At 44.8% G+C, this 19067-nt stretch overlaps 1 protein-coding gene across 1 annotated transcript in view; it reads left to right on the top strand.

Moving 5' to 3' along the window:
• The window catches only part of IPO11 (importin 11), a 1257051-nt gene that overhangs the window by 421 nt on the left and 1237563 nt on the right, over positions 1 to 19067 (top strand). Inside the window, exon 2 of the mRNA XM_029576426.1 lies at positions 266 to 411. Coding sequence (XP_029432286.1) covers positions 274 to 411 — 138 coding nt within the window. The 5' untranslated portion in view covers positions 266 to 273. The remainder of the gene's footprint in view (positions 1 to 265; positions 412 to 19067) is intronic.

Genomic DNA, 19067 nt, shown 5'->3' with positions numbered 1-19067 from the left:
CAGGCGGTGCTTTTGGTAAAGTTGGGGTGAGACCGGCATGTTCTGGAATGGTTTCCATTTGGAGAGCTTTAATATGTCCCTTGAACATGTAGTTTGAAAGATAATGCTCGGGATTATCCAGTTAACTGGTGTAGCCGTGAAACTAAAAATCCTCTCAATCGCATATGTTCCTATATTTTACGTAGAATTTTGCCGAGAGAGCTTTCACTACTCGTATTGCTGTCTTTTCTGATATAACTTTTTTGTTGTATTTGCTACATGGTAGGTTTCTCAATGGATATGAATACTGCCAGCACAGTCGTGCTTCATGTTTTGACCCAGGCTGCCAGCCAGGACTCGGCAGTGCTGAAACCTGCCGAGGAGCAGCTGAAGCAGTGGGAGACGCAACCGGGCTTCTACTCCGTGCTCCTGGTAAGTCCTGCTGTGTGGGACGAGCCAGCCAGGAGAAGGGAGAGTTCAAAGCTCTAACTCGGCTTCTGGCCACTTTGCAGGTCTTGGCTGCTGGGATTGTGCCTAATCTTTGTGCAGTGTGATTGCTTTTCAGTCTTTCGCCTTTCCCCCTCTTTTATTGTTAAGGGTCTATGAGGCAGCTTGATTGTCACCTGTGCAAAATATCCTATAACTGATAATATTCATTAAGAACTTACATTAATTGTAATGTTACAAGTTAAGGATAAAAATCTTTTAAAAAGTCAAGAAATTGAGAGATGATGGGGTAGTTTGGCAACCACAACACATCGCATCATTACTGGAGCAATTTTCAAACTGCTTGGTTGCACAGTTTGTGGGTACTTTTTTTTACCTGTGCTTCTTGCATCAGTTTTTAAAGTGAAAATATGGATTGGAGATGGATTTGAATCTACTTTTTCTGCATGTATTTTTTTTCAGTGGAAAATATTGCAAGTTGATTTGTAAATGCAATCTACGCAGATTAGTTTCATCCCTTTACCAGGGCTGTAGGGTGACTGCAGAAGTTAGTGGTGCATCAGAAAATTTGCTGCTGCCATGTGACCAACTCGTTGAGCCATCTCCCCAGCCTGACATCATCAATAAAAGTCGGCTGAAAATGTCTCCTTTGACATGCTAATACGTGCAACATTGAGTCTGCCTTTGATGTCAGGCTGTGGGAGGTAGTTGACTGTTGGCAGCCCAGAGCAGGAGCAGTGCTTTACTTTATTGATAGCTGATGTTGGCAGTTAAACAGCACATTGATATGACATGTTCCTACGGTGAGGGATAAGATGAGATGCCTCGCTGCTGCCCTTGTTAAGATACCCAAAAGGGATGCACACTCCAAGAGAGAGGCCCATAACAACTCACCACCTAAGTGCACCTAAGTGCACTGACATGCACTGTCTCGTGCATGTCAGTGACACCTGTTCAGAGCAGGGGGTGTGAAGTGCATGCTGACTTGCAGGTCGCTATGACAGTCAATACTGCAATTGCTGTGTGGTAGAAGGTGTTAATGTTGCTTTTAGGAGTGGGATAGATGAAGGCAGCACTTCCTGTATTCTGGCATGAGTGTTAAGCATGCAGTATACATGATGCAGTGATGTGGAACCCTTGTGTATGTGTGTGTGTGAGATGACTACAGCAACTAGTGTGGAAGGGGGTTAGGAGATTGTGAGGACATGCCAGGAATGCATGATATGTGGACTGTGAAGACAGTCCCTTCTTGGAGTGGACAACTGTGAGAGAAGGATGGAGAATAGGATTAGTATAGATGGAAACCAGTGCCTCTGTTTACTTATGCTTTGGCCTTGCCTACCTACATTTTCTTATGCTCTGCAACTTGCTATGGCATTGGCACCTTATTTATTTATTTTTTTTTACAGTAATCAGATTTTTCCTGGCGTGTAGCCAGATGGACTCAGGACAAATGGGATAGTATCCGCGTGCTAGCAGTTGGAGACGGATCTGACGTCAGCACAGGGGCGTGTATATATCCCCACAGGAAGCGCAGCTGTTCAGTAATTTCCGTCTCCAAAGCAGTTTGGAGTGCCTGCACGCTGGTTCAGCGTGCTTTCCAAGACTACTTTCATTTTTGTTTTCTTCTCTTCTAGATTCTACTTTACCTTTCTTCAACACCTTTTTGAGCCCCGCGCTCCTCAGGGGCCGTTCTGGCCGTGCCCCCCAGTTGAGCTTCCCGGGGTGACTGCTGTGGTCCCCCGGAGGTGTAAGTCCTCGGTTCAGCCGAGGCCCTCGCTCCCGGCGTGGACGAGGTAGCGGGTGCAGTGCCTCCACCGCGGCGGTGAAAGGTATCGGCCCTTTCCCCTCGCAGCCGGAGACCGCCTGTGATCCTGCCCGGCAGCGCTGAAGATTTGGTACGGCGTACGTCTCTTCACCCAGGTCTCCGCTATCTAGAGGACCGGTGGCGTGGCAAGCCGTGGAGGACGCCATTTGTGGCCTTACTCAGGTATTCCGCGCCTGTAATGGGCGCGGCTTTTATTATTTTTTTTTTTCTCTCCTCCTTGTTCTTGCTTCTTGGCTACCACTGTGAGTATGTGCCGCATATTGCTGCTGTATGTCTATTGACTGCCCTTAGGTGTATATTGCTACCTGCTTCGTATTGTGCGGCTGTTTTTTCAGCGCCTATTGCTGTCGCATACTCTTGCTATTGGGCGCCTGTTCCTACTCAGCGCCTATTGCTGCCGCTTCCTATTGCTATTGTGCGCTTGTTTTGCTCAGCGCCTATTGCTGCCGCTTCCTATTGCTATTGTGCGCTTGTTTTGCTCAGCGCCTATTGCTGCCGCTTGCCTTTGCTATTGTGCGCTTGCTCTATTCAGCGCCTATTGCTGCCGCATCCTATTGCTATTGTGCGCCTGTTCTAGCCTGCGCCTATTGCTGCCGCATAGGAAGCGCACGCTTGCTATATTCTGCTCATGGATCAGCTCGCAGCCGCGGCCGCAGCTGCGCCGCCACTTGCCCTAGACGTTTCAGCTCTGGGCCTCTGCTCCGCGTGCCACCTTCGTGCCACGCGCGGTACTGACCCCGACTCCCTGTGTACCCAATGTGCGGCGGCCGGGGGACCCTCCGGCCAGGACCAGTCTCAGCCGCAGTTTTTTGATAGTTCACCTGCGGCTACCCCGGCTTTGGGAGGCGGTCTCGACCGCTCGGGAATCCCGGGGGATCTGGTACCCCGGCGTTTTGAGGCGGCTTCCATTTCCTGGGTGGATCTTTTTCAGGGAATTCATGCCTTTGTCCAGATGCAGACGGCTTCGCGTCCTGCCCCTACGGTCCTTGCTGCGCCTGTTCTTCCGGCGGTTGCTGCGGTTCCTGCGGGGGCGGCGTCTCCGGCGCATACTGCGGCTGCCGCCATGATGGCAGCCTCTAGGGATCCGGTTCCGGGACCCTCGCAGCCTTCTCGGGAGCGGGACCTCCCGCTATTGGACAGTCCCGATCACTCGGACCTGGAGTTTTCACCGGACGAGTCCGAACTCCCGGACGAAGGGGACCTCCCCCCGGGGATTGCGCCATACCGGACTATGCGGCGCTTTTTCCCTAAGGAGGACCTCTCGGACCTCGTGTCTTAGTGTCTGGCGGAGTTGGAGATCACTGGACCCAGTGCTTCGATTCCTTCTGCGCAGAACCCCCTGCTGGAAGGTCTTCGTCCTACAGCCCGCCATTTTCCTTTCTTGCAGGCAGCTCAGCAACTCATTGATTTGGAATGGGCAGCACCGGCGGCCTCCTTTCAAGGGGGCCGGGCCCTGAAAGGCATGTACCCATTGGCACCGGCTCTCCAGGACCTCCTGGCATGCCCTCAGGTGGACGCCTTAATTAGCGCTGTGGTCAAGCGCACTACCATTCCTGTGGAAGGGGGTTTGGCCCTCAGGGAGCCCCAGGACAGGCGGATGGACGCCATTCTGAAGCAAAATTTTGAGGTGGCAGCTCTTTCTTTGAGGATTGCGGCCTGTTGCACGGTGGTCACTCGTGCCTGCTTGTCTCAGGTCCGGAACAACGCTCCGGCGGCTGACATGGAGCCCGCTCTTTCCTTCCTCACCGATGCCGCATCGGATTTGGTTCGAACCACGGCTAAGGGGATCTCATCTTCCGTGGCCGCCAGGAGACACCTATGGATCCAGCCATGGTCCGCTGATGCCCCTTCCAAGTCTCGCCTCACCAAATTGCCTTTTCAGGGCTCGTTTCTGTTTGGCAGTGACCTTGATAAGCTTGTCGCTTCCTGGGGTGCCTCTCCTGTGCCTCGCCTACCAGAAGACCGGTCCAGGAGGGGACAGCGCTCCGGTCCCCGGCCCTCCAGGGGCAGGGGTTCACAGCGATTTGTTCCATATAGAGGGCGCTACCAGACGCCGCGTCCTCCGGCCAGGAATCAGTCCTTTCGGTCCAGGCTGCGCAGACGGGGGAACGGGCCGGGCGGGGGTCCCGGTCGCATCCCACAATGAGAATTTGCCGATTCATCTGGGGGACGGAGCCATAGGGGGCAGGTTGACCCTCTTCTACCCCAGGTGGGTCGAGATCACGTCGGACCAGTGGGTCCTCGCAGTTATCCGAAAGGGGTATTATCTGGACTTTCATCATCTTCCTCCGGACAGGTTTGTGGAGTCTTCATGTTCCCCGCTCAAGAAGGCAGCATTGGCGGCCACCCTGACGAGGCTCCTGACCTTGAACGCCATCCTCCCAGTGCCTGCCTGGGAAGTGAATTCTGGACACTATTCCATTTATTTCATAGTACCCAAGAAAGGGGGCACTTTTCGGCCTGTGCTGGACCTCAAATCCCTCAATCGGTACTTACGGGTGCCGAGGTTTCGCATGGAAACTCTGCGCTCCGTCAAAGCCGCAGTCCAGCCCGGAGAGTTCCTCACGGCATTAGACCTGTCCGAAGCCTATCTTCATATTCCGATACATCCGGATCATCAGCGCTTCCTCCGCTTCAAGGTTCTGGACCGCCACTTCCAGTTTCGAGCTCTCCCCTTCGGGTTGGCCACCTCCCCGAGGACATTCACCAAGGTGATCGTGGTTGTGGCGGCGGCACTCAGGCGGGACGGGATCTTGGTCCATCCCTACCTAGACGACTGGTTGATCAGGGCGAAGTCCCGAGCGGAGAGCCTGCGGACAACCGACAGGGTGATCGCCCTTCTGGAAAGCTTGGGCTGGGTCATCAACCTCAGCAAGAGCTGCCTACAGCCTTCCCAGTCCATAGAATATCTGGGGGTAAGGTTCGACACTCGGGCGGACACGGTCAGTCTTACGTCCAAGAGACAGTTGAAACTTCGGCAGCGTATCCTGTATCTGTTGGGAACCAGTCGGCCGTTAGCTTGGGATTATCTGCAAGTTCTGGGTCTCATGGCCTCCACTCTGGACGTGGTGCCTTGGGCACGAGCCCATATGAGACCACTACAGCATTCCCTGCTCTCTCGCTGGAGCCCCCATCACCGAGCCTATTCCACGCGCCTCCCTCTGCCGGTCCATGTTCGGACCCAGCTGCGGTGGTGGTTGCGGTCCGACCACCTGAGCAGGGGGTCGCGGATGTCCTCGCCCACGTGGATCTTGCTCACCACGGGATGCCAGCCTCAGCGGCTGGGGAGCACATTGCGAAGAACTCACTGCGCAAGGGCGTTGGAACAGGGAGGAGTCCACATGGAACATCAATCGCCTGGAAGCCCGGGCAGTCAGACTGGCCTGCCTTCGTTTCGCTCCACGGCTGCGGCGCAGAGCTGTCAGGGTGATGTCCGACAACGCCACCACGGTGGCCTACATCAACCGTCAGGGCGGAACCAGAAGCCGACAGGTATCTCTGGAAATCGCCCCACTCATGGTTTGGGCAGAGGCGAATCTGCGGGACATCTCCGCCGTCCACATTGCCGGGAAGGACAATACCACAGCAGACTTCCTCAGCAGGGGACGCCTGAATCCAGGCGAGTGGCAGCTGTCCCCCACAGCTTTCCAGATGATTGTCGATCACTGGGGGATCCCGGCCATGGATTTACTGGCAGACAAGTCCAATGCTCAGGTACCCAGATACTTCAGCCGCAGGCGCGACCCGTGCTCGCACGGCATCGATGCTCTGGTCCAGCCGTGGCCTCCGGGGACTCTTCTATATGCCTTTCCCCCGTGGCCTCTACTGGGTGCCCTCATCCACAGGATTCGGTCACACCAGGGCCTAGTTCTTCTGGTGGCCCCGGACTGGCCGAGAAGACCCTGGTACGCGGACCTCAGACGCCTGCTGGCAGGGGAGCCTCTCCCCCTGCCTCCTCTCCGGGACCTTCTACGTCAAGGTCCCATTCTGCACGAGGATCCGGCTCAGTTCTCTCTTACGGTCTGGCCATTGAGAGGGCTCGACTGAAGAAAAAGGGTTACTCGGGGCCTGTGATTACTACACTCCTCCGGGCTCGCAAGTTTTCCACTTCCCTCACCTACGTACGGATCTGGAGAATCTTTGAAGCATGGTGCGACTCTCATGGCACCAGTCCACATGCCGCCACTATTCCTATTGTGTTGGATTTCTTGCAGGATGGGCTTCAGAAGGGTCTCTCCCTCAGCTCCATCAAGGTTCAGGTAGCGGCACTATCGTGCTATGGACCCAGGAGAGGTGGCAAGACTATCGCCAAGCACCCTGATGTTTCTCGTTTCCTGCAAGGCGTCAAGCATATTCGTCCGCCACTAAAGTGGCCTATACCCTTCTGGAACCTTAATCTGGTTCTGGATTTCCTTGCGGGATCCACCTTCCGACCCCTTCGGGGCTTGTCTCTACGGTCTCTAACCCTGAAGTTGGTATTCCTGCTGGCCGTATGCTCCGCACGCCGCGTCTCTGAACTACAGGCGCTGTCCTGCCGTGATCCCTTTCTACGTATCACTTCGGAGTCTATCCATCTTCGGACGGTTCCCTCCTTTCTCCCTAAAGTGGTTTCACAGTTTCATCTTAACCAAACCATATCCTTGCCTACCACGGTAGGTTTGAAGAAATCTGAAGAAGGCCGTTTATTACGCCATCTCGACATCGGCAGATTGCTGCCCAGGTATCTGACAATGACTCAAGACCTGCGGAAGACAGACCATCTGTTCGTCCTACACAGCGGGAAGAAGCAAGGTGAAGCGGCCTCTCGGCCCACCATTGCCCGCTGGATTAAAGACGTGGTCAGAGCCGCCTACGTGGCGGCTGGGAAGGCTCCGCCTCTACAGGTTAAGGCTCATTCTACCAGAGCCCAAGCGGCGTCTTGGGCTGAATCCCGGATGCTGTCACCGGCGGACATCTGTAAAGCGGCGACATGGTCCTCCCTCCATACCTTTTCTCGGTTCTACCGTCTGGATGTCCAGGCCAGGGAGGACTCGGCCTTTGCGAGGGGCGGTACTGCATGGTCCTCAGGCAGCCTCCCGCCCAGGCGGGGTGTAAAGCTTTGGTACATCCCATTTGTCCTGAGTCCATCTGGCTACACGCCAGGAAATGTTCAGATTACTTTCCTGGTAATCTTGTTTTCCTTAGTGTAGACAGATGGACTCAGCATCCCGCCCAGCTGCCTGTGTCCATGGGTTTCACTGATTCCGGGTACGCCTTTGACTTTTGTGTTCCTCAGAGCGTACACTCTGCCTATATCCACGCCTTCCGGTTGGGAAGGCTGGCGGTCTCCGGCCACTGTCAATCGGTCAGGGGAGGCCTGTTTTCACTTTTTTCTTTACTTTTCATTGAGCGTCAGTACACACATCCATAACAGCTTTTGCAAGGAAGATTACTGAACAGCTGCGCTTCCTGTGGGGATATATACACGCCCCTGTGCTAACGTCAGATCCGTCTCCAACTGCTAGCACGCGGATACTATCCCATTTGTCCTGAGTCCATCTGTCTACACTAAGGAAAACAAGATTACCAGGTAAGTAATCTGAACATTGCCATGTTAGTGCCCTTCCCCCCCCCCCCCCCCCCCCCCCCCAATGATTTCTGTGCAGCCGGTGCAACTAAAATGAGTGGAATAAAACTAGTAAACAATTAGTTGTTTATTCTTTCACAAAGTACAAAGACTAAGGGGACACACAATGAAGTTGCTGGGTAATACATTTAAAACTAATAAGAGAAAATATTTTTTTACTCTATGCATAGTTAACCTCTGGAATTCATTGCCAGAAGAGATGGTGAAAGCTATTAGTGTAGCTGCATTTAAAAACAGTTTGGACAAGTTCCTGGAGGAAAGGTCCATAAAAGGATTAGTCTTCCTGAACTGGTGCGTCATGCTTCCTCTCTTGCCGTGTTTAAATCCCATCTAAAGACCCACCTTTCTGAAACCGCTTTTAAATCTTATGCCTGATTGTCTGTTTTTAGTCTTGTTAACTAACTTTTTCTTTTTAACCATTGTCTTGCTTTATGAAATATCCCATGTCTCTTGTCCTGTATGTTTGTCTTATTAGATTGTAAACTCTATTGAGAAGGGACTGTCTAGTTGTACGTTTGTACAGCGCTGTGTATGTTGTGTAGCGCTATAGTAATGTAAATCAGTTGTATTAGTAGTAAACCATTATTAAGGTAGAGTTGCAGAAATCCACTGCTTATTCTTGGGATAAGCAGCTTGGAATCTATCTACCCCCCCCCCTAGGGATCCTGTCAACTACTTGTAACCTGGATTGGCCACTGTTAGAAACAGGATACTGGGCTTGATAGACCTTTGATCTGACCCAGTATAGCAAGTCTTAGACATTAGTGTGGCAAAAAGTATCACAGGGATTTAAGTGTTGTCAAGCTTAAGATGTGTTAATATAATGGTCCGCACATATTCTATGCATTTTCCCTGCCCACTTCTAGATGTTGCCGACATCAGGTGAGCAACTTTCTCTGTCAGAAAAGTGAGTGCAAGGCACATGCATTGGAAAATGAGCCAGCTGAGATATTCTATGGCTTGTGGTGCAATCCAAAATCCCACAGAAGGTGTAACACGATGTAAATGAAATACCTTGAAAATAATTAAGCAGAATCATTCATGGTTGAGAAACTAGATGAATGCCTTCTTACTAGGCACTCCCTGCATTTTCTACCTTCATTGCCTTTTCAATAATCATAAGGCATCAGGCAAAGGGTGTTCAAACATTATTTTTTAAGAGTTTTTGTGTTTGTTTTTTTTTTTTTTTTGCTAATAAAAACGTATTTTAATATCCATTCTTCTGGCTCAGCTTCAATTGTCACCCCCTATGGTCCGTGTTTTGAAGACTGTTCTGCATCAGAGGCCATACATGGGTATTTTTTCATCATAGAGATTTAATGCATTATAAAATGAAAGACACAAATTAATAGAAACATTAAAGGTCCTCTACTAGAAATACACACACTGCAATGGTGTCTCTGACCCATCCTACCAGTGTCTACTGATATTTTGGTGCCAAATTTACAAACTGGAAATAGTCTTGAATATGGGAATATTTAAATAGTACCGGGAACGAAATGGTCCCTATACACATTTTTATTCAATAATTATGTACCACTCAATTTCTAGGTTTAATCCGTCTGGTGTAACTTTATTTAAAAAAAAAAAAAAAGTAGATCCAAAATTGTTCACGAGTTGCGTCTCCCGATTATGTCCTCTGGATGACTTGTAAATATGTTGCAGGATTCTCCAGCGTAAGTCTTCACAAGAGTGTTCTTGTTCCAAACAGTGTATTACCAATGTATTGGTTGTTGTAACATAACTTTTATGCTCAGTCAGCCAAGTCCTGATCTTGTGTTTGATGTGTCCCACATATACCTTATTGCAGGGACATATAATGAAATACACTACAAGTGATCTTGCACAATTCGTAGAATCAGGCAGCCTCACAGAGTGTGTGGCGAAATCCTTCATTGTCTGGCCATTTTTCTCCAGTTTGCTTCTACTTGGCCACCAAAAACTTTTGAGTAGTAAAGATTTTTATTCACTGGCCTTTCTGATTAGCTATGTGCCTCATTCTTCTTCTTTCCCTCAAAAAGACCCCTATGTGTTTAAAACCAGACAAACTCAAACTCTCCTCCCAGTTCATCATAAAATGCTCCTGGGTTTTTCATGCTTTTCTTTTAAGGGAGTTAATGAGCTCATCTTCTTTTCAAGCAGCAATACTTTAGCTACCGTTGCCTGTGTTTTTGGTTAAAGCATTTGTAATGGTATTTTATTTTGCTGCTATTTTGATACCATTTCCTGACGTGTGGTTTCCATTAAGTGTCACAGTTTTATAATTCATTTCTTCTAGCCCCCTGCCCTTTATTCTGTGGTGGTGAGCAGTGGAAAGCATTCATTGTTACATCATTTTCAGCTTATTTGAGTTTACAGTAATTATTTTAGGAGAATTTTGCTGAGTAAAGTAGACATCTGTGAATAAGTGTTGGTAACCTTTGTCTGAATTAAATCAGTTTCTTCTCAAGTTTTGGTGACAATTATCTGTGTTCAGGGGAAGTGAAAATCCAGGTGAAATTGAGCAGGATTAGTCCAGCTGAGGTCCAAGCTGTACAACAAATGCACAGTCATACATTGTCAATTGTAATTAAGATTGTTTTTGTTACTGCAGTGAGGAGATCCAGAACAAAGCCAGCAAAATCTCTTTGTAACATTTAAATAAGTATCTAAGATCCTCTAAAATAGTTGAATTTATTCCTAGCAGATTTAAAACATTTTAATCTTTTGGCTTGTAAATGGGTGCAACTAAATCATTAATATGTGTTAATAAAAGTGAGAACTTCTGATAAAATCTTGTCTAGCTAATTCATCTATTCATCTTTCCTAATGGACTCTTCTGCCCACCTTGATGCACTATTTTGAAGAAATCTTATGGGTTAGTCTGAAAGGTTGCAAATGGTTTCTTTCAATATTGAATATATCAATATTTAATCTCTCTTTTACACACACACTGTATACATGTATAAAGCATTGTAAAACTAAAACAGACATCACAGAAAGGTGCAAGATAGAGGCGATCTGTAGTCATGAAGAGAATGGTACAAGTGATTGTAGGACAGTAACCAAAGAGGCTCAGAAAATAAATGATTGCAATTGTATAGTTTGTAAGGGGAGTCATACAGACATTTTTACACGTTTCTAGTCAGTTCTACATGTATTTTATTTTTCATTTAGGTTTGTGAGATGCTAACATAATTTCTGGTACTTTTGAGGGAAAAAAGAATTGACATCTTTGTAAACATTTCATTTACTTGAGTTGTCATACAGATTGTGCAATATGTTACTTTCTTAGTATATATATTTACACATTTCTGAATTCCAGTTAATCTTCTTGAAGAAAGGTGATCAAATCTGATTATAATTTATCATGTTTAAAGCACAATTAGACATACATAAGAACATGCCATACTGGGTCAAACCAAGGGTCCATCAAGCCCAGCATCCTGTTTCCAATAGTGGCCAATCCAGGCCATAAGAACCTAGCAAGTACCCCAAAAACTAAGTCTATTCCATGTTACTGTTAGTAATAGCAGTGGTTCTTTTCTAAGTCAACTTAATAGCAGGTAATGGACTTCTCCTCCAAAAACGTATCCAATCCTTTTTTAAACACAGCTATATTAACTGCACTAACCACATCCTCTGACAACAAATTCCAGAGTTTAATTGTGTGTTGAGTGAAGAAGAACTTTCTCCGATTAGTTTTAAATAGGCCACATGCTAACTTCATGAAGTGCCCCCTAGTCTTTCTGTTATCTGAAAGACTAAATAACAGATTCACATCTACCCATTCTAGACCTCTCATGATTTTAAACACCTTTATCATATCCCCCCCTCAGCCATCTCTTCTCCAAGCTGAAAAGTCCTAACCTCTTTAGTATTTCCTCGTAGGGGAGCTGTTCCATTTCCCCTTACATTTTGGTCGCCTTTCTCTGTACCTTCTCCATCGCAATTATATCTTTTTTTTGAGATGCGGCTACCAGAATTGTACACAGTATTCAAGGTAGGGTCTCACCATGGAGTGATACAGAGGCATTATGACATTTTCCGTTTTAGTCACCATTTCCTTCCCAATAATTCCAAACATTCTGTTTGCTTTTTTGACTGCCACAGCAAACTGAACCGACAATTTCAATGTGTTATCCGCTTTGACGCCTAGATCTTTTTCTTGGGTGGTAGCACCTAATATGGAACTATAGCATGGGTTATTTTTCCCTATATGCATCACCTTGCACTTGCCATTTTGATGCCCAATTTTCCAGTCTCACAAGGTCTTCCTGCAATTTATCACAATCTGCTTGTGATTTAACTACTCTGAACAATTTTGAATCATCTGCAAATTTGATTACCTCACTCGTATTTCTTTCCAGATCATTTATAAATATATTGAAAAGTAAGGGTCCCAATACAGATCCCTGAGGCACTCCACTGCCCACTCCCTTCCACTGAGAAAATTGTCTATTTAATCCTATTCTCCGTTTCCTGTCGTTTAGCCAGTTTGTAATCCATGAAAGACATCGCCACCTATACCATGACTTTTTACTTTTCCTAGAAGCCTATAGCGCTATACAGATATTCGTAAGAGACAGTTCCTGCTTCATGGAGCTTACAATCTATTTAAGACAAACATACATGATAAACAAAAGTCTATCGTAAGTGTATTTACTGCAGATAAGAACTTACCTTTTCAAAAGCTACTTTAAATGGATATGAACATGGCCAAAGAGGGAGCATAACATATTGACTCGGAAGTTTATTCCAGGCACATGGTGCAGCAAGATAGATGATCCAAACAAAACACTGGTAAATTATGTGAGGATCAAAAAAATATATTACTTTTATCTGGCTGACAACCTGACCTCATACACTTTTTAAAGAGCTTTAGACATCAATGCTCTCAGTGTTGAATTTACCACATATATTGAAATATTCATGTGTATTGTGGTTTTTAATCATCGGTCATGGTTGTAAGCCTACTTTCATTATTTTTCATGTTTCTTCTTTTATATTTTTTTGTTAAATTCTTTTTAGAAAAATATTAAAATGCTGAAGAGAGTACTTATCTTTTTATGATAATTATTGCCTCAGTCAACTGCTGAGTATCATGAACTTTATGCCAGAACGCCGGAGTGATGAAAAACTGTGCCCAACACGGCTCGTGTTTCTTTTTCGCTTCTTCAGGGGCGTTGTAAAGTTGTATTCAACATATCGGACACAAGAGATATGTTGAATACAACTTTACAACGCCCCTGAAGAAGCGAAAAAGAAACACGAGCCGTGTTGGGCACAGTTTTTCATCACTCCGGCGTTGTAAAGTTGTATTCAACATATCTCTTGTGTCCGATATGTTGAATACAACTTTACAACGCCCCTGAAGAAGCGAAAAAGAAACACGAGCCGTGTTGGGCACAGTTTTTCATCACTCCGGCGTTCTGGCATAAAGTTCATGATACTCAGCAGTTGACTGAGGCAATAATTATCATAAAAAGATAAGTACTCTCTACAGCATTTTAATATTTTTCTAAAAAGAATTTAACAAAAAAATATAAAAAGAAAAATGAAAAATAATGAAAGTAGGCTTACAACCATGACCGATGATTAAAAACCACAATACACATGAATATTTCAATAAATGTGGTAAATTCAACACTGAGAGCATTGATGTCTAAAGCTCTTTAAAAAGTGTATGAGGTCGGGTTGTCAGCCAGATAAAAGTAATATATTTTTTTGATCCTCACATAATTTACCAGTGTTTTGTTTGGGTCTTCGGTTGTGATACATGTGGTTTACGCAGTTTTTTGCAAGATAGATGATGACACTGTGTTGAGCGTTGGCGGTGAAGAAGAAAGGTACAAATAAGTGCATCTTGCTTGATGAATGGAGTTCATGAGGAAGAGGGTAGGGAGAGAAGATAGGTAATAAGGTGCAAAGAAGCTTTAACTTATGCGGAAGCGGACAAGGAGCCAATATAGCAGCTTGAGAAGAGGGGTTATATGGTCATAGTGACAATGAAGGAAGGTAAGTTGTGCAGTTGAATTTTGAATAAATTGTAGTACTGAAAGATGGTTCAGTAGGAGGCCTGCCCATTGAAGTGGATGAGCGTTTTTGGTAGCAAGCTTGGAAAGGATTTTAGTGATGTTAGTGTAGTGCTTCTCAACCCAGTTTTTTAGGAACACCCGGCCAGTCAGGTTTTCAGGTTATCTGTAATGATTATATATACGAGAGTCTGAACACAATGGAGGAGGTGCATGCAAATCTATCTCATGAATCATCATTGTGGATATCCCTGTAAACTTGACTGGCGAGGGGTGCCCCAAGGATTGGATTGAGAACCGCTGTTACAGAGAAATAAACAATGTGCTTTAGCAGTGTTTTGGATGTATTTAGAGATGGAGAGAGGCATAAGAAATGACCCCATGGTTACAGCTCAGAGAATGGGGAGTATGAAAATAACTATCCAAGAGACAAATGAAAACATTTGTGCTTTACAAAGTTTTTTGGCTTTGCATTTTAACCTCCCCTCTCTTTTTGGATTGTCATTTTAATGCTAAAGCAGTTTTGCTGTGTTGCCATGGTCAGGAATTGAGGCTGAGCCTTGATAGCTTTCTAACAATGCCTTACTGTAAGAAGCTTTGCTGAGCAGTGGAAACTTTGTGTGATCTGTGAGGGTATGTGATGGTTTTTGTGGGTCTCAGTTCTAGATAAAATGTTATTACCTATCCAAATGATACATTTTACCGTCTTTATGAGATATATCTTATTTATTTAAAACTTTTCTATACCGACATTCGTTTGCACATCACATTGGTTTACATAGAAGAACAGATATAAAATAACATTAGAAAAGTTACATGGAACAGGGAGTTAAAAGGAACATTGGTTGTATAAGGGAGAAGGTGAAGCAAAGTCTCAAAGGCAATAACAAGGTGTTAACAGTTAAACGTAAGGAATAAATAAACTTGGTGGTTAAATGAAATAAGGGAGAGGAGATGGGGCTGAGGATTGGAGAGGGGGAGGATGAACGGTGAATAAGGGTTGATTACGGGAATGAAAATAGTACTGTTGTGAGTACAATTGGGGGGGGGGGGAGGGGATTATGTAAAGGCCTGTTTAAATAGCCAAGTTTTTAGTGTGTGGTTTTTTGTTTTTTTTTATGCCTGGGTTCAGTGTTCTTGGCGAAGGTCAGGGGGTATAGAGTTCCAGATTGAAGGTCCGGCTATGGATAGTGCACGTTCTTTCGTAGAGATGTGATGCATACGTTTGGGAGAGGGTGTGTAAAGGGATCCTTTGAAAGCGGATCTGGTGGGTCTATTCAAGGTTTGGAAGTGTAGGGAGACATTTAGCCAGTGAACATTCTGGTTGTGATATATGTAGTGAGTGAATAATGGTGCCCATCAATATAGGTTTTATTCTTATTGCTGATGTGCAGAGGGAAGCGGTTTGGTAGCTTGTACATGACAATTGCTGTCTCCTCAAAAGTGAATAGTCAGAATGAATGTACTAGTCCTGATTTACTAAGCTTATTTTGTCCTATAGACACAGAATGGGATAAGCTTTAATCAGGCTTTATATGTAATGGATGTGATACACTTGAATGGCATTTTGTTTAGAAGTTAATTTGACATCTTTTCTTATGGCTGTTTCTAGCTTTTTTGGTTTGACAGTAATGGTTAGCAGTTCCCTTTTGTGGTGTCCTCACCACTATGAAATTAGTTGACTTGGTTGTAACTGGTGACTTAGTAGGGTTGCCAACTGTCTGGATTTCTTCTGGACTGATTTTTTTTGCTCAGGCACAAGGTCTTAATTGATGTACACATCACCTGCTTCCTGCTTTGAGGTTTGCCCAGGTCTCCTTTGGCTTTTCTTCACAGTCTCTTTTCTTGCCTGTGCTGTGCTGGTAAGCGAGCATCAAACCATGTGATGTGTGGTGACAGGAGCACCCGAGTTGATGTGACATCTGAAGGCCTGGCGCTCGCTCCTCTTAAGTCTTCACCCAGTTCAGTTCCACAAGCTACATGGAGTTTGCTCTGCTTAAATGTCACCGATGATGCTTCAGTCGGGTGGGGGTGGGGAGAAGGAGAGAGCGAGTGTTGGGTCCAGTCATGGGACGGAGGGAGTAGGGGTGGATGTTGGGTCTAATCTTGGGAAGAGGAAGGCAGGAGGAGGAGGGGGGGGGGTGTTAGGTTCAATTACTGGGAGGCAATGTAATTCTATCAATAGAGCAAGTGATATAATCATATCTTGATGCATCGGCCCTTTGCCCTTACTATGTCACTGGGACTGACCAATGGCAGCGGTAGCCCCTGTGACATAGTAAGGGCAAAGGGCCGTCGGCGCCATTTTGATTACTGGCAGCCGACGGCCCAAGTCCAGGAGATTGCTCCTGGACCCCCGTTGGACCACCAGGGACTTTTGGTAGGTCTTGGGGGGGGGGGGGGGGTCAGGAGGGTGAGGGGTTGTATTAATTAATTTGGCAGGTCTTGGGAGGGTCAGGAGGGTGGGGGGTTGTTAACTTAAAGGGTTGGGATGGTTTTTTTTTTGGGGGGGGTGTTTCCCACAGAAAGAGAAAGATACAAGTTTTCTGATCTGGGGAATAGACTGAAATGGCCCTCCCCAGACCCGAAAACAAAATAGGAGAAAAAACATTTTATGCACTCCCCTAATTTGCTCCATAAGATGCACAGACGCCCGGGGATAGAGCCGGTTTAGCACAAAAAAATTTTTTTTTTTTTTTTATTTTTCCCCCTCTGAATCATAATACGGGTAAGTAATCCCTGTGGATAATAATACGGGTAAGTGATCCCTGAGGATCCTTGGTTTAGCTTTTGGGACCTCTGATTACTATCCAACTCCAGAGGAATGATTCGTCAGAAAAACTTAAACCAAGTCAGGGCTGCTCCTCCTACCCTTATGTCTCTTACAATTAATCTTGATCTATTGATATTAAGATTATCAAAGGCTGCAGTTAAATCAGTTGGTACTAATAGTACATCTTTCCCTTTCTCTGTAGTCCTGATTTCATTAGTTAGAGCTATTAAAGCTGATTCTGTACCAAAATTCTGGCTAAAGCCAGATTATCTTGGATGCAGAGTATTCATTTCTCCACAAAATTCTCCAACTGAGTCGCACTACTCTTTCAATAGTTTTCATTACAAAAAGTAAGTTGGAGACTGACAGATAGTACAGAACTTGATTATGCTTTAATGATTACTTTTATTTTTAATAATTAGCAAATTCTATGTTCTTTAAAGGTGACAGGAATATATATCCTTGTGTCAAACTCGCATTAGTCAGACCTAATTCATGTTTCTTAACATGATGGCATGGGATCAAGGGGTGAAGTACTTGAACTCTTTGTGGCTAACATTTTCTGAACCTTCATCTCACTATATTAAATGCTATCAATTTACTTCCCCCCCCTACCCCCCACACAGTATGAGAGGCTAAGCTCCTTAATCTGCTCTTCTCCCTGTTCCCTTGCAGAGAGTATAGATTGCAGAAAGGCCTTACAAATAAACAATGCTTTTATCATAAAAAAAAGGCAAAATATTTTGCTTCAAGACCCATTATTTATTTATTTATTTAGGCACTATTATATACCGGACATTCGTGTTAGCTTCATGTCGGTTTACAAAATCATTATATAAAACAAACCATTGAAATACAATAAAGCATTAAATAACCCTAAAATAAACTAAAATTATTATATAAATTTATAAAATATTTATTCTAAAAATCAATAAAAAGTATTGTCCTGTAAAATAAAATAATTTAATAAACAATATCAGTAATAACAAATGATTCCAAATTGCAATATAACTTACAGTAACTTACATTGCTCCCCTTTTCCTTTAATTGCAAATTGAATCCATTTAAACAGTATTTTTTGGGTGGTTATCTGCCCATCCATCTTTTTTTTTTAATGTAAAAGTTCTTTCTTTGCCACCTTAATTTCTGAAAAATAAATCAGATGATGCTCCCTACATAAAACTGCATTTCATTGAAACGATTCTTGCGCGGGTTCCTTTCAAGATTTCTGGCTTGCTTTCTTAAGAGCTAAAACTGCATGAAACCAAGCTTGACTTCTGCGTCTTAAATACCAAAAATGTTTCAAATACTGTTTTAAGCTGTGTACTTTAAATAGCCGTGTGACTATCTAAAGAATTATCTTCAAAATTATCAGGGAATGTGGTCTGTGGCCTCCTAGGTTCACAGGCGACCCAGCTACATAAATGCATACATTTAAGACCTAGCCTTTAAGACTTATCAACTCAACAAATTAAGATGCCAACGGAAGCCCAGAGTCTTGGGGGAGTGTATTGTGGTAATAACAATTATACGTGGAAATTTAAGGTCACTGTTGGTGAAAATTTTACTCGGTGCCCCTAAGTGGAATTTTCACAGTTGAAGGTGGCTTGCATGTGTTCTGCTGGATCACTGAAATTTTTGTGGTGCTTCCTAGATGTTTATGTAATGGCTGCTCAAAAAGGAGTTTCTGCATGATGGATTTTGATCTTCACAGGATATAAGTAAACAGTAAACGTTGACACAATGTGCAACAAAGGTTTGCAGTGTGTGCTTCCTCTGTACAATGGAGATTAAGGCAGAAGACAGAGTATGTTTGCACGGTGAAGTGCATCAGAACACTTGTATTTAAAACTGCAGGTTTAACACTTAATGGCTGTCAAATGAACTGTTTGGTTTAAAAGGAAATAAAAAGTATAAATGAGCTAGGAAAAGTAATCTCGAAGGTATAACACTTGTGCCCAAATCTTGCATATATGTGTAGCCCCTTTTTCTGGGCTCTTCCAAAGTAGGCAAGGGTCCATCTTCAATTCTGCAGCTCTGAATCGGGATTCTTCTATGGGAGACAGCAAAGCTTTAAAGCTGATCATACTCAGTCAGAGTAAGCACATCCAATGTTATGTTCCAAAATAAAAGAATGCTTTACTGTAGTAAAAATCAAGTAAAGCAGTACAAAATAGAAAAGTACAAGAAAACAGTTGTTTACATAATATTCAAAGAGTAGATGGGTTTCAATCAGCCAGAAGAGAAAACTCACAAGTCATCTTCTCAGGCTGCTTGAGTAACAAGTGCAAGAAGTAGGGTGACTTCCACTTCCTATGGTATTCCTTTCCCTTAGGACCCAAATGGAATTTATAATCATGTCTCACTTAGGAAAGAAGTGTTCGGATACCTTGTTGGTGA

Source organism: Rhinatrema bivittatum, chromosome 1 (genome assembly GCF_901001135.1).
Source record: "Rhinatrema bivittatum chromosome 1, aRhiBiv1.1, whole genome shotgun sequence".
Lineage (NCBI taxonomy): Eukaryota > Metazoa > Chordata > Amphibia > Gymnophiona > Rhinatrematidae > Rhinatrema > Rhinatrema bivittatum.
The sequence above is the reverse complement of the archived record's forward strand: the minus strand, read 5'-3'. Positions and strand labels throughout refer to the sequence as shown.